Source organism: Cryptomeria japonica, chromosome 4 (assembly GCF_030272615.1).
Source record: "Cryptomeria japonica chromosome 4, Sugi_1.0, whole genome shotgun sequence".
NCBI lineage: Eukaryota > Viridiplantae > Streptophyta > Pinopsida > Cupressales > Cupressaceae > Cryptomeria > Cryptomeria japonica.
Window position 1 is genome coordinate 358,388,121 of NC_081408.1, and position 27,375 is coordinate 358,415,495.

The following is a 27,375-nucleotide window of genomic DNA, read 5'->3' on the forward strand; positions in this document are numbered from 1 at the left end:
ACCAAGAGCTGATTGAAGCGAATTATGCCAGAGTTGTTGCTTCAGACCTATTCAGATTTTTCCACACTTGAAGAAGACCACGATTTTGCATTAAGAGTTCATAGAAGCCACGATTACATCTCTTGATTGGAGCGCCTTATTCCTAGGGTCTGATCGATAGGTTTGGTGTGTGGAAGGAGGTTGTGACAACAGCTGATCAAGGACTGAGACTCTTCATTGGAAGAAGACTTCAGCTCCTTGGTACATGGTCATACAATTCGGCACCTGCATATTAGGAGTAAGAAGGTGATTCCTTAGCAGGCATTTTTGGAGGTGAAAATAGGGAGAATTCAGTTACATTTCAGATCTGAAGTAAGTCTGATTGAGTCTACTATTGCCACGATTTTGCTCATGTCCTCTTGTTTAAGCATCAAACTTCCCATTTGGTGGCAGCACTTTGATAGGAGGAAGGCAGCGATATTCTTCAGGGTCTAAGAGGAGTCTTTAGAGATGATAATTAATTATTATCAGACCTTCATACTTGCAGCAGGGGCGATTTTGAAGACAAATGGATTTGGCATTTTGAGGGCTCCAAAACAAAGGATTTTGCTTGCTTCTCAATTACAAGCTTTGGCAATTCTATTCAGGTTCATTTGTCATCATTGTTCTCATGTAATTTTCAGTTGTATGCAGACCTCCATGGCTGTCATGTGTCTTCAGACTTTCTGAGATTTTTTTGTTAAATTGCTAGGAATGTTGGCACTTGTTTTTGTCATTGTAATGAACCAAATTGTCTCAAGAATAAAGGAATGATAAGGTTGCATTACATTAATACATTGGCTTGTGGTTTCATGCCAACTGTTTGCTTAAATTCCAGGCAGCTGTAGGTGTAATCTTTGCATACAAATTCATATAATTGCATTGGAGAAACTCAAAATAAGTTGCATAATCATCCTAGGAGTTATACTGTTGTTTAGTAGATGTTTGCAAGTCACATTTTGATCATACCTTGTGGTGAAAGCTTCCAAAACCAGTCTGAAAACTTTGCAACAGTCAAAACAGCATAACATGCAAGTTATACTTCGGCCTAGAAACCTCATAACACGCAGGTTATACAGACTGAGTGTTAGAACAGCAGGTTGACAGCCTATTGTTTGACAATATTCCTTGCATATCCAGTCTATCAACAGCAGGGGATATTACATTGATTTTCCAGGAACTATAACAAGTTCTAATTTCCTATCAAGGAGGCTTTATCGGGGATTTAGTTAGCATTCAGAACTAGGAATATTCCCTTTGTCGGAGGTGTCCCCAAATGGGAACTGTTCCACTTTGGGTTTCAAGAATTCTTCTTTTCATTTTGTCAGGGGTTCCTATCCTATTAGGAACCATGAGAATCTCACCTTGTTAGAGGTTTCGAGGCCATTAGGAACTCTATGAATATTTCTAAGTGTTTGAACTACATCAGAGTTGTTGGTGGGAACAAAACCATTGAGGGTTCATGTAGTTCTTGGAACCAGTTGAACCACCAATCAAAGTACACTATCAAAGCTTAGAGTGGAATTAAGAACCATTTTGGAGGTTCCTACTCCATCACAAACTATCCAAATGCTTTAAGAACTCTATAGTTGAAGACTTGTCGACACCTTCACTAGGAACTAGAATTGTTGGGTGTTCCCATAGGAAGAAGATCTGTCAAAGGTTCCTATGGTTCCCAATATCAGCTATTACTTTGATTTATTCTTGAGATGGGCTAAACATCCAATTTGCTATAACTTAGTTGATTTTGGTCCGATTTCACCAAATTGAAATTGCTAGAACCCATTAAGCTCCTCTACAAGATGGTGTTCTCAAAACAAAACAAAACTAAACTTGAACCTGCAAATCTTTTTGTTCAACATAGGATTACTTGTGAACTTAGATACTCTTGCATCAAACATGCCAAGTAAGTGAAATTTTCCATGAGTTGGAGACTTGTGAACATTCGAAAGTGCTTGGGATGGTAATCCCATGCATATTATTTATCCAAAGTTCTTGTAGCGTCGTATATTGTAACTGGTCCAATTTACACCTCATGTTTGTGCTCCTACTTTAGCGTGTCCTATCTCCATCCCCTCTCTAGGTTCAGTTTGACCCTATTCTCCAACTTCGATGTCATGAACAACATTTGGTGGGCCCCATCGTGGAAGTCCTTCCCCCATTTCTCCTTGTGTTGGTCCTATTTACTGGAGGACCAGGGCGTGGAGCACCCTGGTCCAGAGCGCCTCCAAAATGCCCTGGTCCCCCTCAAACATGCCCCAATTTGAAATGGGGTGGGTCCTTTACTTCTCTGATGGATTTTGGTCCCCCGGGCCACACATGATTGTTGGAGGTTGGCCTAATTGGTAATTTACCTAGGGAATACTATATAAATACATCCTATCAATTCATTTTGGATCTAAGAAGCAATCTAAGACTCAATTCGTATTATTTGTGCATCCGTGAAGCATTCATCATCAAGCATCTTCAGAGATTCAAGGCTGCATATTCATCATTCAAGTATTGTGGAGCAAAGTTACATCAATCTTTATGCAAGCTTGTGTTTGTGATTAGGGCTTTTCATGTCCATGTGTTTATCATGCCATTATATTCAAAGAACACTGCATCATCATCAACAGTTGTAGATCTGAGGCATATCTCCTAACATTTATTTCAGTATTTGTGTTATTCCATTCAAGGTTAATTCCTAAACCGGGATTTTACTTAGGCAAATCCCTATCCACAACATCTTTTTCTCTCTTTCTGTGTGCAAGAAATAGGTGTGGGAGTTGCAATTGAGATTTTTGGCAATGTCGACAGTGATGAATAGGTTCAGCTTTTGACGGCAAAAAATTTGGAGGACCAGGGTGGATTTGTGCTACCTGGTCTCAAAAAATTAGGCCGAACTTCTGGGAACAGGTTCTAAATCTACTCTTTTGCCTAGATCTCAGTCTGTGGCTCCATGAGACATTTGTAGCATTTCGTATTCGTCAAGTTACTTCAAATATCCCTCATTTTGACCTAATTTCATAACTACATTCTAAATTCAACTAAGAAAGAGGATAATCAATTACAACCAGTTGAATCCAATTAGAATCTTGACCCTTTCCCCATTGGGATTTAGCCTAGATCTATTGGGTTCAATCCTCTTTCAATTTATGTTGTGTTAATTAGGCTATTTAGTGGATTTACTTGGTGAAACCCTAATACCTAATTTTCGCCACATTACACTTCCTATTTATCTTTTTCATCTTTTCCCTTTCCTATTTTCCTCTCTTGTTTTCCATCTTTAACATGCAGATTATCACTTGTCCTACTCTGTAAATCTGATCCATGCTTTCATGAGAAAATTTCAAATATGCAAACCGTGATTTATATTGTTTTCTATTTGAATCTTCACTCTCTTGGTGATTATTTTTTGTCTTTATTGTAACACAAAACCAATGCAACTTCCTCTATTCCCAATTGCATTTTTCTTGATAGGAACCTTCATTGTAGTGTTCTCAACCTCTCTTCTTGCCTTAATAACATGGTTTTCTGATTTGAAACAAACTATAGGACTGTTGTCCTTTACTTCTCTCTTTGTTTTTTAATGAACTCCAAGAATATTTCTGCCCACCCTTCACAATGGTGTACAAATTCCTTCTATCATCATAGATAGCCTCCCTATCAAACTGCCAAGGTCTTGCCAACAACAAATGACATGCATTCATTGACATAACATCACACAAGACTTCATCCTTATATGATCAAATCTGAAAAATAACCATAGACTACTCTTTCACCACCAATTCATGTCGTTTTGCAACCAAGGGACTTTATAAGCACTGTGATGTTTTCTCTTTTTCAAACCTAGCTTTTCTACCATTTCTTTAGAAACTAGGTCATTGACACTACCGCTATCTATAATTACTTTGCAACACTTACCTCTAAATTTGCATATAGTTTGGAAAAGGCATCTTTGTGATGTTCCATCTCCTTCCTCACTTGGTTTCATTAAGAGTTTCTTAACATAAGATATTCTCATTCCTCAGGTACTTTTACTTTTGGTGATGCCACACTTTCTTCTTCCTCTTGTGCCATATGATTTCTGGCCACAGTTTGCTTGCTATTCCCCTTGTCTGTTTGTGGGCACTCATAAGCCCTATGTCTACCTTCTCCAGACTAGAAACATTTTCCATAGGACCCCTTGCTACTATTGCCACGACCTCATCTGGGGTATTCCTTGTTGGTATTTGGTGTCTGATCATGTTCTTGGGCTTTAATTTTGGTGACTTTGTCAGTCGTGGTTTCCCCCCAAATCAATTAATGGGGGTTTGCAAAGGGGCGAAGAGCCCCACTTACGGGGCCTGGGGGGTAGGATCCTCCTAGCAAGGGCTCCGGAGCTTGGGGCAGTGCCCCCAAAGAAAAAATGATCATTATTTAATAAAGGAGTTAGCTATTGTTTTGGTATGTATTATGACCTTTTTAAACTGCCAAAAGGGCATGATAAACTAGTGGCTGTGTAATGTGAAATATCATTAGATTGTAATTTTCTCTTCGTTGGATAATAAAAAGGAAGTGGATGATTGTTTCTCTATGGATATAGCCCACATTGGGTGAACCATGTTAAATTTGTGTTATTGTGATTTGTTTTTTTGCCTCTTTTATTCTGCATTATATTTAATATTGCTTATTGATTTGGTCTGCCTAAACCCCTAACACTCCCTCTTGTTTCTTGACCTAACTCTTTCTTCCATTTAGTGCTTGCTGCTTCAGAGGCATGTTTCCCTTTATTGCTGTTTTCCCCTACGGGTGTGAGTGTGTGTTTAGTGCATTGCAGATAACCAAAATATGACAATGTACACAGATGCAGACAAATAGATGAACTCAATACTGAATTCTCATTGATAACATGTGCCAGTACATCAGATAACATCAAGCCTATACTATTGTACCACAAACTGGAAACAAGGACGACTATATAGGTGTCGACACGGTTACTCGGTGCCAACTGTCGGCAACCGTTAGTTAATCGCCGACCTTAAACACACAAATTAACACATACGTAATTACCCGACAACATCATCCCCCCAAAAAAGAAGGGTCGTCTCCGGACAACATACAACCAAAATGGGAATGATGTAACATATACAACAAAAGAAATTCAAGACGGAGGGGGTACAAAGGGTGTCCTTGATGAAGAAGGGCCCGTTGGTGTGGCTGCCATCTACTCCCGTAGTTGGTACACCTGCTGTGTACGGTGGCGAAGATCCCTCTCGGCGACCGATTGCCGCTCCCTCGACTGCTTCACCATATGAACAACCTCCATAAGCTCCTTCTATTTCCCGTCAAGCTCGTCCAGGGCAGAAGTGAGTCGGGTCTCCAACAATGCTCACTCCCCCGTGGCAGCTGCCAACTCTTTCTTCACCCGAGTCAACTCCTCCAGGCTACTGGCCCTAGCTTGCTGCTCGGCAAGCTCCAACTCAAGAGGTGGAACACGGGTGGCCAGCTCCGCTTGAGTTGCCACGGCGGCCACCCGCGCTGTCTCTGCACTGTTCTGAGTCTGCTTGAGCTGATCATAACCATCTCGAATAGACTGCTCGACTCTCCTAAGTAGGGACTGCATCCCACTCTCTCCAGCCACCCCCGAGCACTGCCACTCCTTTAACATCACAGGGAGTTTAACCTCAGGCCAACCCTTGTCCTCAAAACATCGTCCAAATGCCTCGGCGCAGCCCCCTGTGGCAAATGCGAGGAGACCCTCTAAGGCTGGTGGGCCGAGAGTTCGCTCTTGCACTGAAGTTGCCCACCGCCGAGCACATGCCTCAACCTCGGCTAAAAACTGGCCCATCCCGTTCGGCTGGCTCTCCGCAGGGTCCCCAAACTACAGATCTAGTTGACGGTCCTTCTCTCCCAACCTCTCTATCTCATGCAGTGTCATGGTGTTCTCTTGTTGGGGAGAAGAATTATCCTTCTCCAAGTCCACAACAGCCTCTAGAGGTGGTCATGGGGATACGGGCGGTGGTCCCACTGGCGTTAGGGGGGGGGTTGCATAGCGACCCAACCATGTATCCATAGAGGCTTCATCCTCTGCCATGTTTGCACCTCCCTCCAAGGTCTGTACTGCTGGTTCCACGGAGGAGGGCGTACTCCCTACAACCCTCTGTGCTGGCATCTGTGCGGGAATTTGTGCTGGTGGAGGATGCAACTGTTCAAAACCTAGCATAGGGATTGCTGGGATGGCACCAACTGTCACCCCTGTACGCAAGAGTGGCGTCACCTGGCATTCCACACTCAACAACATCAGTGTAAAGAGGATGTGGCCTGTCTTGGCTCCCTCTGGGGGCTTGACCCTACCAGATAGAAGCCCCCGAGTTCCTCTAGGTATATGTCCAAAAGTCCCTATGTCATCAGTACTCTCCCCCAGACGAGGGCTCTTCTGCACCTCTCTTCGACCTGTAAGGTGAAACGCATCGTCTCCACCACTGTTCCTCGATGAACCATCATCAGACTCCCCACTGCTACTATCAACCTCTTCTGCGGTCTCTGCCTCACTCTCAGAAACTGTCATCTGGACTGGTCTCCTTCGCTTCTTACTAGATTGTGCATCTCCACCACCTGTGGAGGTGTCGAGGTGGGTCCAATAAAAAATGGAGGGCTGCAAGGAGTCAATGCTACTGCTCGGCTTCCATACTCATCGTTCCGGAGCCACCTGTGTGCGTACTGCATCTAAGAAGAGACCGATGGCGTGGAAGGGCATGTAGAACGCCTTGTGCTTCAGAGTCAAAAAATCATTGATTCTATCTAAAAGCACCGTCGCCCAGTTATACACTATGCCGTTCCACAATCCATTCATCAAGGCGATCATAGGTACCGCCATGTTGGATGCCCTGCTGGCTCCCGTGAGGCGGCTCTTGATTACATCGAGCAAACACTGCCACCCTCCTGGTATGATGAAAGATTTCTTCAAACCCCTACCCTTTGGTGTAGTTATCCTCCCCCATTCAGCTGTTGACAAATCACTACGGCATATCCGCTGTAGGAGCTGCGTCTTCCTCTTGGCTGACATTTTTGTGGCACTCCTGTCGACCTCCTTGCCCTTGTCTGGAATACCAAACACCCAAGCGAAAGCGTTTGGTGCGAAGGAAACGACAATATCTGTGTCTTGGAATTTGAATGCCGATACTCGCAAGTCTGCATTATAGGTTTTAATTAACATGCAGAGGTACGGCTCGAAGTCACGTATGGCAAAAACAGGCATCTGTATAGCCCAATGCACGCGTGCCCTGCACAATGATGTCTTCAGCGTAGTGTCATCTGGGGTTTGTGCTTCCACCCACCATGTCCGACACACACTTTGGCTCAGACCTTCAAATGTAACTGTTTTTGCTGTAAGTTTTGTTGGCATTGCTTTCTTTCCTTCATCTGGTTGCACCACCTTTTTCGCTTTGCCGACATTGCTCGAATCCGCCATTTTGCTCTTTCCAGACGGTTGTCCCAATGAGTTCTCAGATTGATGTAACTGCTTCCTCCAATCTAACTTCTTCAGTTTCCTGCTCCCTAACTCCATTGATGTATTTGTACCCTGCTTGCACACTTATATCCTTTTCAAAATTCGTACCCTATCTCAACTTCTCTAGCCTTGGCTTTGTACGCAATCTTTAACAGTTGATTATTCCACACACTCTAATCTCAATGCCTTCCTTGGCTGTACGGATTTCACCTTCTGCACGGACAGATTTCATTTCATGATGTGCTGAATTTGATTTACTACTGTATGGAATTCATATTTCATAATGTGCAGATTTCTTTTCTCCATCGTATGTACAAAATGCTCCTGTTTATGTGTGTCGTACTGATTTGTCCGGATTTCCCCCCCAACATGCCATACGGATTAATAGTACAGACTTATCTTGTAAGCACAACCTTTTTTTCAAATATATGGCTTTTCCGTATGGTCATACAAATTTTTCGTTTTTTATTTTATTTTTTTGATTCCATACGATTGTACGACCTTTTCCATGCGGATTTTTCATTTTTTAATTTTAATTTTTAAATTTTTTTTTGGTTTTGTACGGCCTTTTCCGTACGCTTGTATGGATTTTTCGTTTTTATTTTTTATTTTTTTTATTATTTATTTTTTGGTTTACTTTTAACTTACTCATCCGATGGGGTCCTTTGAATGCCTCTCGTGATACAATTTTAGTTTCGATCCGTTTACGGCGTCCGACACCTTCCCGTTGAGCATCCACAATTTAATTGCTCCGTTTGCACTGACCTCGCGCACCTTGAAGGGACCTAGCCATCGTACTTAAAATTTACCAGGTTTGATTTTGTTCCGCCCATTGAATTTCAATACTAATTGCCCTGAAGTAAATCTAATTCGCCTAAGATGCCGTGCCAAACCTTCCGTCTTTGCTGGGCTGCCTTTGTGGCCCATTGTGCCATCATTCGCCGTTCGTCCAACTTGTTCAAGGCGTACAACCTCTCCCTTAGGCTTTCCATGTCACCCAGCCAATTCTCAATGGCAATCCGAAGACTCGGCACCATGAACTCCACCGGCACCACGACTTCTTGTCCGTACATCAATTGAAAAGGGGTCTGGCCGATGGTCACTTTATACGTTGTCCGGTAGGCCCAGAGTACCGATGGTAGTCGTTCTTCCCAATCATCTTTTTCGACCCCACACGACTTATAAATGACAGACACTATTATTTTATTGGTTGCCTTGGCTTGCCCGTTCACTTGAGGGTAATAGGGGCTTGACAGGGAGTGGAAAATTTTAAACTCCGTGGTTAGCAGCCAGATGATGTGCTTTACAAAGTGGGCCCCTCGATCGCTCGTCAGCTGGATAGGAATTCCATATCGGGTGATGATCTGTTCATAGATAAACTTTGCCGTGATGATTGCTGAGTTGTCTGGGAGAGCTCGTGCCTCGACCCACTTTGTTAAGTACTCTATCGCCGCCACGATGTACCTGCATCGACGCTCTACTTGGCTTCAGGGGTCTGATGAAATCCAACCCCCATCGTTCGAATAGCTCCTGTGCGTGCGATGGGTTGAGCGGCATGAAATCCCTCTTAAGTGGCCTTTCGACCCGTTGGCATGTATCACAACTAATCACCCATTCTTGGGCATCGTTATAGAGTGTCGGCCACCAAAGTCCTGCCAACAACACTTTCCTGGCAGTTGTATCCGGCCCCATATGTCCACCTGTCGGCCCTTCGTGTGCTTCCCTCAAGGCGCCCTGAACCTCTTCTTCTACAACACAACGCCGTAGGACTTGGTCAGGTCCCATTTTATACAAGAGACCATTGATTAATTGAAATGTCCTGCTGCGGAGCACCAACTTCCTTCTTTCTCCTAGCGGCATCTCCTTTGGAAACTGTAACGTTGAAAGGTACTCCCCCACGTTGGTGTACCAAGTAGGCAAGACAACAATTCATAATAGATGAGCATCCGGAAAGTCTTCATTGACTCCCTCGGCCGGCTCGCCAAACCCGATCCTTGACAATTGATTAGCGATCATATGGCTTTTCCTGGGTCGGACAATGATATTGAATGTAAACTCTTGCAGGAGGAGTAACCACCGGCTGATCCGTCCTTGGATGATCGACTTGTTGACCAAGTACATCAACGCCTGGTGGTCCACATAAAATGTAAATGGTGTTGCCAAAAGATAGTGCCGGAATTTCTGGACCGAATACACCATCCCCAGGGCTTCTCTTTACATGGTGTTGTAGTTCTTTTCAGCCTTTGACAACAACCAACTCGCAAAGTAAACCGGGTGGTCCAATCCATGGTCCCCAACTTGTGCCAGTGTGGCTCCGATTGCAAAGTTGGACGCGTCCACGTGGATATGGAACTCCTTGTTCCAGTTCGAGTATGTAAGAATTAGCGCACCCACCAGCCGTGTCTTCAGTTCTTGAAATGCTTCTTCCTGCGCCGTTCCCCACACGTACGGTTCTCCTCTCCGTGTCAGTTTGTCCAGTGGTTACGACACTCGAGCGAAGTTCTTGATGAATCTCCTATAGTAGCCGATGTGTTCGAGAAAGGACTTCACTCCAGTGACATCCGCTGGTGCCTCCATTTCCATGATCACCCGAACCTTGTTTGGGTCGGTTTTTAGTCGAGCCTTGCATATGATGTGTCCCAGTAACTTCCCTTGGGGGACCATGAATCTGCACTTTTTGGGATTTAGTGCAAGTCGCGGCCTCCTGCATCTTTCCATGCATTCCTCGAGAGCTGCTAAATGTGCATCCTGTGTGCTGTAAATTGACCAGTCGTCTAAGAAAGCCTTGAAGTTGCCCACCGACATTTTGTCAAAGATGTGGAGGATTATTCTTTGAAAGGTTGCAGGCGCACTGCATAGGCCAAAGGGCATTCTGCTATGTGCATAGACGCCATCTTCCACCACGAAGGTTGTTTTCAACTTATCCTCCTTTGCAATGGATATCTGGTTATAACCAGAAAGTCCGTCCATAAATGAGTGTATTTCGTGCCCAGCCCTTCCTCCAGAATGGTGTCGGTGAATGGTATAGGGAACTGGTCCTTGATAGTGACTGCATTGAGGCAACTGAAGTCGACACAGATTCTGATATAGTCGGCCTTTTTCTTCAGGGATATCACTATCGGAGATACCCATTTGCTAGTTTGCACCTTAAAAATGATCCTCGCTTCGAGCATACGCTCAATCTCGTCATTTACCCTTGCCGCATAATTCTTGTTCATCCTGTACGGCCTTTTCCGTACAGGTATGGCTCCCAGTATCGAAGGAATTCGGTGTACACATAGTTCTAGTGGTACGCCCTTCAAGTCTTTATAGCTCCATGCAAACATGTCCTTATATTCCATGAAAATTTTAAATGCGGCAGCTTTTACAGGGTTCCAATCATCACCTACCAAAATATTCTTAGGCGCCGCTTCTTCACCAAGGTTCGTGGCTTTAATGGAAGGCTCCTTGTACCAAATGGGTTTCGCCATGTTGAACTCGTGTGTCGGTGCTTCATTTACGGGCGCGTCCCCTTCCGTGTACTCTCTGTACGCTGGCGAGAACCTGTTCTCCTTTGGCTCGTCTATCTGGAGCATGTTACACTAGAACAACTCATAATCCTCCATCTGCCAATGGAAGAGTCCATTCAATGAGCATATGTCGTCCTCTAAGCAACCGTCCAGTTCAAACACTCCTACATTATTTGGTTCCATCTTGTCTGCCTTCGTAGGAATCCCACTCCCATCTATTTGAGTCTTTTGAATCAGAGTTCGATGTGAGCTCCTCGGTGACGGCCTGGTTCATGAGGTCAATGACGTACTTCCGTCCATCTTTCTCCATGGAGAGGGTGTTCTTCCAATTGTGATTCACCTTTGCTTTGACCAGCCACCCTCTCCCTAAGATGGCGTCGTAGCCCTTCTTCTTAAGTGGGATCACCACAAAATCCAGGACAAATGGTTGTGTTCCGATCGTCACTTGTTGTGCCATAAGTATTCCCAGGGGTTTTATCCCATGTTGGTCCGCGCCAAGCAAGTTAAAAGTTGGTGGCCATAGTGTCGGTTTGCCAAGCTTCTTCCAGGTTTCTTTAGGAAGGACATTTACCCCAGATCCGCCATCTACAATGGTGTCTGTTAGGATGGTCCCGAGTATGCCCATTTCCACAACTGCTGGATGCCGACCGTTGTTCAATGTCAGGATCAAGGGGTCTGTTGCCGACCCGCCAGAGACATCCGTACCCTGGGTTATCCGACTCTGTGCGGTTATTTGTACTGAACGCAAGAGTGTCGTACGTAGTTGAGGCATTGTTTCCAAAAGGTCCTTCACTTTTACGGGTACTTCTATCGGTAACATTTGCTTCATAATATTTTCCCGCTATTTTCCTCTGCCTTCGAGCGGGAGGTACTTGCCGCCTCGTAGGTGTCCCTTTGTTGTGCCATCATCTCTTTCTCCACTTGGACTTTCGCCTCTAGTGTTCGTTGTTTCTCCGTACGTGGGTCCGGGTAGGTGGCTTTCTTTGTCTTCGACCTTGTGAGAGCCATCAGCAGCTCCTCCGTCCTCGTTCCCTCGATGTTTAGTAGGTTGACCCCGGATTTTGGGCAGTTTTCGTCGTCATGATCTCCTGGTCTACACCACTTACACAACTTTTGCGGGGTTTCTTCCGTTGTGTAGTCTCTGGCGAAGTGCCCCCATTGGTTGCAGGCCCTACATTGGATCATTGGTCGCCCTTTTGCGTTGTACTGGATCCGGCTCTGGTTGTTATTGTTATTATTGTTATTGCTTTTTCCTCCCCGTCGGTTGTTCTAGTACCCGCTAGATGATGCATTGTTATTGGTGGGCTGGGACGTGCCCGCTACTACGGTCGCTGACGGCTGCTCTTGTGTAAAGAGGATCTATTGATTCCTTGTCTTCATATTATAAGGGCATTCCTTCGTCGAATGCCCCATTATTTGGCAAATGTCACAACAGGCCTTCTTCGGGCAAGAACCTTTCGTGTGCCCGTTAGTTCTGCATACAGTACACCATAAATTGCCTTCCTCCGTTTTGCTTGTGTTCCCCTTCATTGTTTTAAACTCTTTCATCATTCGCTCCATGTCTTTCTGGAGTGCCTGGGCCTTCTTGCTCGATTCCCCGCCGTTGCTGCTTTCTTCCGAGGAGTCGTCTTCGTCGGATGAGGATTTGTCCTTCTTTTTAGATGTTTTATGTTCACTCTCCAGGTCCATCGCCCTGTTGTACGCATCGCTATATGATGTGGGCGGTAGAATCTTCATTTTTTTCCGAAGGGAAGGCCTCAATCCTTCCACAAACCATCTCTTCTTCAACTCGTCTGCTGTCTGGCTATCCATCTTCCCCAACAACTCTTTTAGCCTCCGGCCATATGCATGGACCGTCTCCTTTTTGCCTTGTTTTGTACTGTAGATTTCGGCCACAATTTTATTATCGTCTCGTAGTAGCCAAAACTCTGCTTGAAATTCTTTTTGTAAGTTAGCCCATGTAGTCACCTTTTGTTTATCTATGTTGGAGTACCAATCAATAGCTACTCCCCTCAGTGTGGCCGGAAATTGCAGCACCCACTCAGCCTAGTCCACCACTCCATTGGCAAACCAGACGGTCTCACATGTATGGCAATGCTGTACGGGGTCTTCCTTTCTGTCCCGTTGACGTGTATTTTGTACACTATCAAACACAGAATAAAATACCCAAGGGTACCTTATCCTCTCTTGAATAAAGTCTCCGAATGCTGAAGATGTCGCGAAAAGGATCAATCGGGATGACTTCAAGGTTCTTTGTTGTAGGATCTCTACGTGTGGATAAGCTCTCTGTGGTATGATGTGATTTGCTGGAATCACAAGTGGACTTACACTTGTCGACCTAAACGTCTAATTTGCTTTGAATATTGCTGAAACACAGGTTTTTACTAGCTTTGATATGAAAAAAGGAAAAAAGATGAGGGTGAGGAAAGGATCTAATTCTGATACTAAGAATGTAGGAGCAATGAATGATCTTTGATGAAATTCTAACTAAGTCTTGTTTTGACATCACAGGACCATCTCCACAAGGTTAGTGCGATCTTCGAAGGAAAGCTTTATGATGTTCAAATCATCACTACAGGCATAGACACCATCAAGCTGATGCATATCAATGAAGAAGCGACAATTGAAGTTAAGCTTAAGCTGAATGATTCCAGTTGACTACACAAGGCAAGTCTGAAATCAACAAACTGCTAGTAGTATGGATATACGAATTTCACCATCAATCAAGCACATTTCTTCCACTCATCTAATAACATGAAATCAAATATGAGAAGTATAGAGACCATGCAAATTGTTGAATCGACCCATAAATTTCACCATTTCTTCAATGAAGTTTTACAAGTCTTTTACAACAACATCTTGGCAACAATCTTTGCCTTCTCTCTCTACTCTACTCTAATTGCTATTCTATCAACTGGCCAATCACCTTCTAACTATTCACTCCCTACCTTCTAACTACTTTCTAACTCCTTTCTAACTCTAACTGCCTTTACAAAATGAAGAGCCGGGGCTTATATAGTGCCCTTAATACAATTCAATGGCTAAGATCAATTTGAGATCAATGGCCAAGATTCTACAATGAAAACCCTAATTAGGGTTTGTTACAACCATTACATAACATTTAATGCTTGACCAATGATAAAATTGTATTAATTGGACACATGTCTTCTCTGGAAAATTCGACCAATAGATAGCTGGGGTAGGTACATCGAAGTTTGTGCCACCTACCATGAGTTAGGTACATTGAATCTAGACATGCTGAGGTGGACCACACCGACTGGAGGAGTGATGACTAGGATGCCACCTCATCTGACACTTGTACTTGGTAGATATTCAACTTGATGCCAATTTGATGTTGCTGAGAAGCTAGCTTTAATTAACTCTTCTGAAACTATCTGCTTCTTCAACGAACCCTTGCTCTAATTTCTTTTGTCTTTGATGTGCAGGATGATTAATGTACCTCGCCTTGGAATGCTGGATTGGAAGAAGTTATTCCTGATGATGCTTGACTGGAGGAGGTCACCCTTATCCTTGCTTGATCTTCTTTGATGATACTGAGTTGGAGGAGATCATCTTTGTCCTGGACCGGGTCTTCTTTGATGAGAGCCTGCTGACTTGTAGATCCTCCGGGCTTAGGAGTCGCCATCTTGATACCTACACAACATTTCAAAATTAGTATTATATCTTGAAGTATAGAAATCCAGACTTAAAAGGAAGATTTAAGATTTTAACTAGGAAACCTCATGATAAATCTTGAGTTATCATTTCCTAATTAACCATGCAATACTTAGATTTTCCAAAACAAATGTCTAAAAATCAAACCTTGAACAAGGGTGTTAAGATGATTTCGCCATACCTCCTCTTGAGTATTAAACTCTAAGAAATGATGTAAAAATAGGATTTTGCTAGGCAAAATTTAAATCAAAATTCTCCCTTGGATGAATTGCGCCTCCTCTAGCTTCAAAAAGAATAGACTCCACCCTCTTTGATCTTCAACACTTAGTAGAAATTCGCTCCACTCTAGCTAGATTTCGCTCCTCCAAATTGGACTTCAACCTCTGGATTTCGCTCCTCAAATAGCTCTCCAAATTCGCACTTAGGAAAGGATGAATGAATGATTAAACTTGAACAAAGCATCACCCATATATAGAGCGCTCACCTTGATTCCCTCCAAGGCCGACTTGCCAAAAGGGAAATGAAAATGAAATAAAATCCCCCTCAAAAGAAGGCCGACTTGCTTGTAAAAGCAAATAAATGTATTTGAGCGCTCACCTTATTTAAAATTTGAAAATTAATTTTAATGCCTCCAAAGTGGATTTTTGATTATTTCAAGGCCTAAAAATTTATTAAATTAAAATGCCTTTAATTCAATGTGAATTTGATCTTAATTTTCCACATGCCTTAAAATTAGCAATTTTGGCGATCCAATGCAATTTGGAGAATATTAATTTTTAAAACAAGGCTTGATGAAGTTTGCAAATAATTTCGCCCTAGACCCTCAGTGAAGGTCAGGAACGATTTTTCAATCTTGCTCTAAATCCTTCATCTTTTGGATTCCAAATTGCTTCCAAGACATAAAATATCATCTCTTCTTCCTATCCACACAAGATTTGGTCTCAATTCCTCAAACAAAGGAGAGGATCCTGAAAAATCGCTATGGGCCCTCTCTGAGGGTCAGGAGCAACTTTCTGATTTTAGGCTTGATTCTTCATCATTTTTCATTGAAACTTCATTCGTCATTAAGCAACATCCTTCCTTTATCCATCTCATCCAAACTCGCTTTGTTGTTGCAAGGTAAAATGAGGATTTTCAACAATATCGCTATGGGCCCTCTTTGAGGGTCCGGAGCGATTTTTCGCTGTGGGACTTCACTGAGGGTCCGGAGCGACTTTTCATTTTCTGACCAAAATCATCAAGTCTCAAAGGCAAAATAATATTCATCACGCTTTTGGAGGTTTCTTCCCCTTATCCTAACCTTGCCTTAGCACCATTTTGAAGAAAACATGCATTTTTTGAAAATCTCGCTGTGGGCCTTCAGTGAGGGTTCGGAGCAATTTTTTGGTTTTAGGCAAATTCCTTAATCTTTTAATCTTCAAATCACCTCCAAGGCATAATACATCACGTTCTCCTCCTGTCCAAGCAAGTTTTTATCTCAATTCTTCAAACAAAGGAAAGAAAACTGAAAAATCGCTATGGGCCCTCTTTGAGGGTCCGGAGCGATTTTTGTAATTGCCTTCAAAATTTTGATTCTCAACGATTTCTTTTCACTTCAAGGCTTTTCAAACATTGTTTCAAACCCATGCCTAACCTTAGCTTTCCTCAAATTTGGATGAAAATTTCCCATTTTAGGTTTCTCGCTGTGGGCCCTCTTTGAGGGTTCGAAGCGATTTTTCGCTATGGGCCTTCAGTGAGGGTCAAGAGCGACTTTTGGGTTTTAGGTTGATTTCATCTTGTGTTGATCCTCCAAATTACATTCAACGGATAGAACATGCTTTCCTTCATCCCTTCCAATCATAAAATCACTTTGATCTTGCAAGAATAATGCATATTTGAAAATCTCGCTGTGGATCCTCTTTGAGGGTCAGGAGCGATTTTTGCTACCTGGACCAAAATGCTTCACTTTTCATCTAAAAATCACTTTGCCAAGGGAGATATCGTCTTGTTCTTTGCTATGAATAAAAATTCACGTCCAAGAAAGGTCCAAAAATGTGCACACAAAGAAAATCGCTGTGGGCCTTCAGTGAGGGTTAGGAGCGATTTTACCTTTCCTGGGCAAAACTCCTTCAATTTATCATCTTTGATCAAGTCTGGATACTTCATTATGCTCATTCTATCCTTCACCATGCTTTTGACATCTTAAATCGTCCAAATAAGGGTAGCAATGACCCTTATAAGATTTCTCGCTGTGGGCCCTCTCTGAGGGTCAAGAGCGATTTTTCTGTTTTCAACAAGGTCCTTCATCATTTCTAGCCAAAACTTCTTCAGGTGGGTGGAGAAAGTCATTCATTTTCCATTTATGATCAAAACTTGGTCTCTTTTCATTGCAAAATGAAGGAAATCAAAATCTCGCCGTGGGCCCTCTCTGAGGGTCAGGAGCGATTTTTGACTTTTTGAACTCTCTGTCAGGATAATTTTATGGAATATAACATTTAAGTATAAGTGCTTTAAGTTATATTCCATATATACTTTCAAGATATTTGAGAGTGGTTTCAGAACTCCAGGAGCCATATTGCAAAATCTAGTTTTTGGAGGTTTTTCAGTTTCCAGACTTAGTCAAATTTCAAGATCAGGACTTTCAGACTCAGCCAAATTTCAGGACATTCCAGACTTCATCACTCACCAACTTGACCTAACTCAAGAAGAACCTACTATCCAGGTGATCCCCGTGGCGACGCTCAAAATGCAAAGGCCAACTAACAAAACCCTAAAAGACCTAGAAAACAAACCCTAGAAAGCAAAAAAGCAGGGGTCCCCATTTGCAATGGGGCGATGTGTGAAATGGTCACAACACGTCCCCCGCGAACTTTCATAATTTCTGTTTGTTTGCCAACACACTTCTTGGTTGCGCTATGCCTGTGCCTCCTGAACTCGACCCTCCAGAGGTTGGTCCTCTAGAAACTCGTGCGTTGGTTCCTAATACGTGACTCTGACTTTTAGGATTGGATGCCGCCGAACCAAGCAGATTGCTTCTCATATCGTGCCCCTGTGTCCCTTTGACACCTTCGGCCGCACCGGTATCCTCGACTTCTCTGTTCTCGGTTTCGGTCCCGTTCTCCCTTCTCATCTCGTTTCCCCTAAATGGTGTGTACGGATCGACCACACTCCCGTCATCGATCTCCTCCAACGTGAGGGATGTTAGGACTCGAAGGCAACTGAGAGGGGGGGGTGAATCAGTTGTCTATTAATTTCAACCCAAATATAACTTAATTAGACTTGATACTTTACAGTTGTCTATTAATTTCAACCCAAATATAACTTAATCAGACTTTATACTTAATACCAGTAAACCAAACTTAATGCCGGTTAACAGATTAACAGTTAATACCAATACTGGTGAAACTTAAAGCATGAAACAAAAAGAGAAACAACATCCACAACACATAACACAGAGATTTGTACGTGGAAATCTTGTAAGGGGAAAAACCATGGTGGGAAACCTTACCCACAATAAGATGATACTACTGCAGATGGTATGTGTATACAAATGGGGTCTGCACATGTAGAAAGGTCAACCGCCTAGAGCTCACTGTTCAATCACAAAATAGGAGTCACACTGACTACAATTGGATGGTTAAATCCAATGATAATGTACTGCTCAAAGTAGCATCTCCAATGCTAGATTCGGTACCAGTTAAGCTCTGATAATCACCTTCAAACCTTCCTTGAACCTTCTCTATGGTCTGCTCATATGATCTTCAATATTCGCACATACCATGTTACAAAACCATATACCGTTACATTCCTTGTTCCGTTATCTCACAAATGAGATCTTACATATATACCAAAACCTAAGACCAAATGTGTAGGTTGACTCACTAAGAATATTACAATTAAATCAATTACAAATGAATCAAGATGTGATGCATCATGTCGGCTCAATACATTTACAATATTATCCAATCAATAAATCATCTCCATAATGTGTTGTGCTGATCTGGAATAGATAATGCATGCCGGTTCATAACATAGACCAAATTGCTGCTAACAACAAATATGTCAACCCGATTAGACCAATAACCAAAACAACAAAACAGCAAAACAAAGTATCCAAACCATGTCTTTGACATAACCAGGTTATCTCTAGATGATAAAAAGTCATCATCAGTGTCGGTGAACAATATAACCTGCCGGTGAACAATATACTGGTGACTGTGCATAAGTCACTGAACATGCCGGTGAACACAATGTGCCGGTTCAACATAACCATAGATCTCCAGAAGGATAAGTGTTGACATCAATGACAAAACTAATGCAACACATCCATAATACCAACAGTCTCCCCCTTTGGCATTGATGGCAACACAAGATGGAAAAACATCTAAGTGCCAAAAACAAAATGCCAAAAATCAGAGACCAGCAATCTCCAGAATAGATCAATACCAGAAATAAAAAATGCAGAGAGTATGTATCTCTCCCCCAATGAATAATCTCTCCCCAAAGATAATGTTTCCCAAATACAAAGTTTGTTCTTCCATAGATATCTCTCCCCCTTTAACATCAAATGCCAAAGCAACACAAATACCAGAACATACAACCAACTCATATAACCAATTACAGTAACCAATTGTTATAACCAACTACTCCCCCTGAGAAGTAGCTCTCCTCCATCAAAGTCGGAAAAAGGTTTCTTTGTTAATTTTTGCCAGTTTGATGCCAATCTTCAACTGTCTAAGTCTCTACTAGTGAGGGTATTTTACCCCAAGCTGTTCTCTGAGATATTCAAAAGTTTTCTTAGGCAAAGGCTTAGTAAAGATATTTGCAATCTGCTCTTTAGTATTCACATAAACCAATCTCACTTCTTTTGCTTCAACATTCTCTTTCAAAAAATTATATTTGGTAGAAACATGTTTAGTGTTAGAGTGAAATACCGGATTCTTTGATATATCAATTGCTGCTGAATTATCACAACAAATGATTATAGGTTCTTTGCATTTTACCTTTATGTCCTTCAACATTTGCTTAATCCATAATACCTAAGTACAATTAGTTGCTGCTGCAACATATTCTGATTCTGCTGTTGATAATGATGTACAACTCTGTTTCTTGCTCAACCATAAAATCAATCTGCTACCAAGAAAGAATGCTCCTCTAGTGGTGCTCTTTCTGTCATCTACATCTCTTGCCCAATTTGCATCAGTGTATGCACATAAATCAAAATTTTCATCTTTAGGATACCATAAACCAAGATTTGTTGTGCCTTGTAAATACCGGAAAATCCTTTTCACTGCTGATTCATGATTTTCTTTGGAATCACTTTGAAATCTTAAAACAATACATACTGCATTCATTTTATCAGGTATTGTTTGTGTCAAATATAGTAAACCTCCAATCATAGATGTATCTTGTCGGATTAACAGGAGTTGAATAATCCTTCAATGTCAATTTATCAGTTGTAGTCATAGGAGTACTTACCGTTTTAGAGTTTTCCATACCAAATTTCTTCAGTAGTTCCTTCAAGTATTTTGTTTGACCTATGAATATACCTTTATCAGTCTGTGAAATCTGCAATCCTAAAAAGAATTTTATCTCCCCAATCATAGACATTTCAAATTCTTCCTGCATCTTATTAACAAAGTCTTTACACAATCCAGCTTCTCCTCAAAAAATGATATCATCAACAAAAACTTCAATAACCAAGATGTCATCATTAGTCACTTTGAAATATAAGTTGCTGTCTGCATTACCTTTAGTGTAACCCAGCTTCAAAAGATATTTGTCCAATCTAGCATACCAAGCTCTAGGATTTTGCTTCAATACATACAAAACTTTCCTTAATCTGCAAACCATATCTTTATCATTTGTCAATGAAAATCCATCAGGCTGTTCAATGTAAACTTCCTCTTCAAGATCACCATTCAGAAATGAACATTTTACATCAATTTGATATACTTTATAGTTGTTATGTGCTGCAAATGCAAGAAATAGTTTGACTGCCTCAATTCTAGCTACCGGTGCAAAGGTTTCATTGTAATCAATTCCTTCTTTCTGTGAATATCCTTTACACACTAATCTTGCTTTGTTTCTGATTACCTTACCATCTTCATTAAGTTTTTTTCTATATGCTTATTTAGTTCCAATTACATTTTTGTCTTTAGGTCAGGGAACCAACACCCATGTATTATTCTTTTCAATGTGTTCTAGTTCATCTTCCATAGCTTTAATCCAATGTTTATCTTCACAAGCCTCAATAACAGATGCTAGTTCAATTTGAGAAATTAAACATACCTCTTCATTTGCCAGTCTTCCTCTTGTCATAACACCTTGATACTTATTCCCAATTATCTGACTTTCAGAGTGATTTAGTCTCACATACCTGGGTTTATTCACTTGCTGCTGTTCTTTAGTCACCATGGAATTCTTTGATGATGCCGGTGTGACTGGATCCATATTCTGTACCGGTGCACTCTGTATTGGTTCATTTATGATCATCTCAATTGCTAGTTTAGAGTCTATAGACCTTGAATTTATTTTAAAGTGTTCATCTATCTTCACATTTGCACTCTCAATGATCTTCTGCAATCTTTTAATTAAAACATCTATATGCCTTGCTCTTAGATGAATAACCAAAAAATATTCCTTCATCACTTCTAGGATCAAATTTACCAACATTACTCATCTCTCCTAATATAACATTTGCTTCCAAATATTCTGAAATATTTAAGAGTAGGAGTATTACCAAACCATAGTTCATAAGGGGTCTTACCGGTTTCACCTTTGATGTGAACTCTGTTGAAAGTGTAAACTGCTGTATTTATTGCTTCTCTCCAGTACACATGAGCTAGATTTGCTTCCAATATCATGCTTCGAGCTGCATCTAGAATAGTTATGTTCTTCCTTTCCACAATTCCATTCTGCTGAGGTGTCCGAGGTGTTGATGGTTGTCTTTTGATTCCATTCACTTCACAAAATGTATTAAACTCCTTAGATGTAAATTCTCCTCCTTGATCTGATCTCAAACATTTGATTTTCTTACTGACTTCATTCTCTACCATTGCCTTGAATAGTTTGAATTTTCCAAAAGCTTTTGATTTCTCCCTGAAAAAAGTAACCCAACACATTCTAAAATAATTATCAATAATTAGCATAAAGTATCTATCTCCCTGTAGACTTCTTGTTCTTGCCGGACCACACAAGTCAGTATGAATTAAATCAAGAACATTATTGGATTTCTCAGAAATACTCTTAAAAGTTGTTCTAACTTGCTTTCCCATTTGAACATTCCTTACATATCAGATTATGATGTTTTACAATCTTAGGTAAATCCCATACTGCCTTAGTTGAATTGATTTTTACAATGCAATCAAAATTTACATAACAAAGTCTCTTATGCTATAACCAACTTTCATCAATATGTGCAATTAAGCATGTCTTTTCACTGTTATTCAAATGAAAGATATTACCTCTAGTCTGATTACCGGTTGCAATCTCCAAATCAGTTCTATTTATGATTTTGCATTTACCATTCTTGAATTGTAACTGAAATCCTTTTTCAACTAATTGACCAACACTCAAAAGATTATGCTTCAAACCTTCAACAAAGTAAACGTTGTCAGTATTGTGCTTACCATCAAAAGATATAGTGCCTTTTCCTTTGATCAAACAAGCTTTATCATCCCCAAATCTTACTAGAACTCCATTATATTCTTGAAAAGATAAGAATTTACTTTTATCACTAGTCATATGATGTGAACATCTTGAATCTATAATCCATTTATTTTTTTCTTCAATTTTAGCTGCCAGGGCCTGCTTTACCGGTGGAACAGTAGGTGCCGGTTGATCTTCTTTTATTGCAACAAAAGCCCATTGTCGGTTCTTCAACAGAATCATTAGTAACTCCTTCATCAACATAGTAACAAGATTTATCTCTGTTCTTCTTAAATCTGTATCTCTGATATTCAGGGTTAGGCTTATATGTTCTTTTAGCTTTTTCTCTCAATCTTGCATGTCTATCAAGACATCTAGATGCCATATGACCAACTTTATTGCAATTAAAACATTTAAATGGTGCTTTACCTTCATACTTACTTCCAATAGGACCTTTAGGCATTTTCCTTGCAAATAATGCTTCAAGTTCTTCCAATTCTTCATTTTTCTTCCTGATATCTTCAAGTTCTTTTGTATAAAGTGCTTTCCAATCAGATTTGTCAGATGATGATGATGCTCCTGATGATGATGCTTTGAAGGCTAAATCTGTCTTAATTGTAGCAACAAAACCAAATTCCTCAAGCTCAAATGCTGAAAATTTTCCAACCAAGGTATCTCTAGATACTGATGTATTAGGCATTGTTCTCAACTCATTAATAGCAGTTGCTTTCATTTTATATGCCGGTGGCAAAGCTCTTAAAACTTTAGAAAGAATTTCATCTTCACTTAAGGAACCTCCACAACATTGTATTCCCAAAACAATTTCATTAACCCTTTCCATAAAAGCAGAAATTCTTTCAACTTCTTCCATTTTCAGATTTTCATACCCGACCCGGAAGCATTCCAGTTTTGCAATTTTGACACTAGTATCTCCTTCATTCAATGTCTCCGATCTATCCAAAATAGCTTTGGCAGTAGATTGGTCTGATAATCCCATGATATGCTAATCTGACAGTGCGCTCAAAAGTGCTTCTCTTGCTTTGCAATCATTCTTTTGATCCTTAGCCAATGTTGGTGGATTAGGTTGATTCGGTGCAGGACCAACATAGCCATTCTTTTTAATTTCCCATATGTCTCTTCCAATGCAATTTAGATGTGTCCCCATTTTGATCTTCCATATACCATAGTTGGTTCCATCAAGTTTCGGACTGTCCTTCCTGAAAAAGTTTGTTGCCATAGAATCTCCTCAAGCTATTAGACCTCTGCAAAAAAAGGACTTAGCTCTGATACCAATTGTTAAGACCCGAAGGCAACTGAGAGGGGGGGGGTGAATCAATTGTCTATTAATTTAAACCCAAATATAACTTAATCAAACTTGATACTTAATACCGGTAAACCAAACTTAATGCCGGTTAACAGATTAACAGTTAATACCAGTTAATAGTTAATGGAAGAATTTGGTGAATGTATTCATGTAGAATCTGCCTAGTCCATACCACTTATTGATTGTAAGTGTGCCTTGCGTGGTCAACTGGAATGATAACTGGAATGATATGAGCTTAACTTTGAATTTTTCTACACTCATTGCTTATGCATTAACTTGAATGGTGATCAATGTTTAATGGTATTGATTCGAACAATTTTGAAACGTCCTTAGAAGATTGCATTGAGCTTGTGTCAAATTGTTCAAGTTGATGGTGAGACCTCGCTCAGTAGGATTCCATCTAATCATTCATCCATCTTCTCACATTCTAAGCTTTAGAATAAACTCTCTTAACTCTTCATCTTTTGCCATTTTTTCAAACTCTAGCTAGTTTATGATCATAGAGCATCACCATATTGTAACATCAGATGATCTAAGTTCTGGCGAATCAAGCATTCGGGCATTCAAATGTAAGTCATGTTGTGATTCTAGCATAATCACATCAACCAATAGAGCTTATTCACACGTAGTGACCCTACATTCATGAACCTTGGAGTCTTCTTGAATGATTCTTAAGCTAATCTTTAGCATCCGAGAGATTTTGTTCAAGAGAGGATAAGATACTTAAGGTATTTTATTCTGTGTTTGCATGTGTCTAAAAAACACATCAGCAGTACCCAAAAGTGACTGTCCAATCTTGTTGACAACATATTTATAATATCTCAGTATAAATTCATAACTGGGATGTAGAAAGTGTATGATTATAATTTTGCCTTATCATGTTGCCAATAATGCAAATTGACATTCCAATTGAGATAAATACTACTCTTTGTATTATTGTTGATCACCAATGTCTCAGGTTTTTGTTAGGAATGACATTACACTTTGCTCAGGTTTTGAGGATAAGACAGTTGTTTCGGAAAATGATTGTTCATTTGAATTCTGAGTCTTTGGGTTGGTATCCTTTTGCAAGCAATACTCAAACTCCTGGTGGCATAATAAAAGAAAGAATTTAGTAAAACAGGATTTATCTTGGTCCTTGGACAAAAGCCTGGCAAGCTTCTAGAAAATACTTTCCATGGAATAGCATTTTTCTGTTAATTGTTTGATTTTCTTTTTCCAATTTGAATATCAAGATTTGCAAAGGCTTTGTTATGCAAATGCGGGAGGATATTATATCCAGGTATTTATATTTGAGTGGTCGGTCTGATTGAAGAATTTTTTATGTTTGTATTTCTTTGAATGTTGCAGTCTAGTGTTGATACAGATTCTATGCCAATGTGGTTCATATGAACTTTGCTTACTGTCTCTTATGTAAGATGGTTTCTGAAAATGTGTAGGCATTATTTTTAAAAAAAAATTAATTTAAACATTAAGAACATTATATGTAATACACAATTGTAATGGGAAAAACATGTAACATACACTAGAACCAAAGAAATTCTTGAAAATTTCATCAAATTGAATAAACTTATAAATTAGAGATTGACTAATTGTTTAGAGATTTTCATTATTTGGTAACTTTGTTTTCTAAGAAATTAATTGATTAAACTTAATATTAGTAGCTAGTAGTAACTTTGACCTGTAAATGATGATGCATTAAAAATAATCCTATCCTTAGAACTCAAAAGACAATATATCAAACTTTTCATGAAAGGATGAATCAATTATCTGATGTTTTCACCCTCTCATTCATGAGAACTTAATCAACCATAATGCTTGATATTCAATTTCTGAGGTTTAGCATTTGCATTTGAGTCTGATGGAAATACGATGCAAGCACTCAATTTTAAATTTTTTGCTATGGTATCATCTGATGTAAATATCTAAAGTGACTGTTTGTTGATTCTACAGTCAAGTAATTTGGTTTGGAGACTTGAATTATCGCCTTGATAAGGCAGATGATGAGATTCGAAAACATGTTACTGAGGAAAAATGGGAAGCACTACTTTGCAGAGATCAGGTATAATGGCAGATTCACCATGTAAGTTTTGTATTTGTATGCATTCAGTTTTATGATAAGCAGCATTGAGTCATTTCTATGACTATAACCAAGCAGCATGCTTTTATATTCCATTATATTTGTTTAGTATCATATCGATAGTTTGATAACATAGCTAATTCTTGAGTCCTTTAAACTTTAGTTAAAGAAAGAGCTGCATAAAGGGTGCATTTTCAGTGGATGGCATGAAGGGTCCATAAACTTTGGCCCAACTTACAAATATGAATTTAATTCAGACAAATACTTTGGTGAAAATTCAAAGCATGGGGACAGAAGACGGAGTCCTGCATGGTATATCATTGCATTATACTTGCTCTATTCTAGATGTATGGGAGGTTCCTGAAGTTTCTACAACTTTCCTAGAGGAATTCTTATTATTTTGTTTGACTGACAGGTGCGATCGAATTCTTTGGTTTGGGATGGGCATGAAGCAACTTTCATACAATCGAGTAGAATTAATGCTCTCAGACCATCGTCCTGTGAATTCAGTGTTCCTTGCAGAGGTAGAAATATTTAGCCATAGAAAGCTCCAAAAGGCTTTGAATTTTACAGATGCAGAGCTAGAAGCTGAAGACTTTATGCCTGAAACAGAAACTAATGTAAGAATATGTAGGGTGCACTTTGGAGACATCAGGTTCTTGTTTATATTTTTATAGTACTTTGGATGTCTAATGAGTAGGTTCCAGACACACGTATATGTTGGACCATGTTACATCTAAAGTGATCTACTTAGGACTTAAGAGAATGATGATTTCCTTCTTGCAGACTAGAAAGTTTACTCATTACTAGATTTTTCTTTTCAGGACAACTTAACAATTTAATGGCATTGTACACAATACTAGCTGGATGGCACAATGTACTATCTGCAAATGGTATCTGGCAAAATATGGTTCTTGATAATGAAGGACCAGCAATAAACAATACAGTGGGAAGGTAAAACAGTCTGCAGGGCATGTGTGTACTCCATAGTTAAGGTCACAAGTTCAAATCCAGTGTTGTGCACCTTGCTTATATATAAGATAAATGAAAGCGATCTGACTGAATCTAATCTCATACACCAACTTGGTGCCTTGCTTGGAAGTGACCTAAAATAATACCTTGACCTTTATAACAACACTTTCCTTTTCCTCTCTATGTATATGTGTAATTTTGTAATGGCACACTTCTTATCAATAAGAGAATCCAAAATTTCATGTTACAGGTGCTTACACTAGATGACTTTTGTATTAGAAACTATATTGAACTTCACATGAAGTGAATACTCGCTTCTTTCAGCAAGAAATGTACACTACATAACAAAATAGTGCTTAAATTTTAATGGGTGGTCACTTGGAGGCAGACATGGACTTGGCAGTTAAGAACTACCAAAGTGAGTTCTCTACTCTAGAAGCTACCTCTTGTAAGAGATGTACGGTGTGGGATTTGTTATGCTCCAATTTTGTATGCCATAATATTTATTATCAACCACAGTAATTCAGGAGCATCTTTATTATTTTGATCTACAGAAGTAGTTTATATACCATAATATTTTAAATAGAAGATGGTGATATATTTCACTTTTGCAGCTATCAACCTCTAGGAATTTCATGTCTTGTCACCATGCTGGGATCTGCCAGTATTGGACTGATTTGGGAATTTTTTTTAT

At 40.2% G+C, this 27,375-nt stretch overlaps 1 protein-coding gene across 5 annotated transcripts in view; it reads left to right on the plus strand.

The window, feature by feature from the left end:
* Window positions 1-26,928, plus strand: part of LOC131040987 (type I inositol polyphosphate 5-phosphatase 2) — a 121,960-nt gene extending 95,032 nt beyond the window's left edge. For 4 of the 5 annotated variants that reach the window (XM_059219825.1, XM_057973960.2, XM_059219826.1 and 1 more), the window contains exons 9-12: window positions 25,583-25,691; window positions 25,873-26,021; window positions 26,125-26,329; window positions 26,534-26,928. In XM_059219825.1, coding sequence (XP_059075808.1) covers window positions 25,583-25,691; window positions 25,873-26,021; window positions 26,125-26,329; window positions 26,534-26,551 — 481 coding nt within the window. In that variant the 3' untranslated portion in view covers window positions 26,552-26,928. Of the gene's footprint in view, window positions 1-25,582; window positions 25,713-25,872; window positions 26,022-26,124; window positions 26,330-26,533 lie in introns of those variants that run through there. The other variant, XM_059219827.1, reaches the window with a different exon arrangement.
* Window positions 26,929-27,375: the final 447 nt, after the last annotated feature.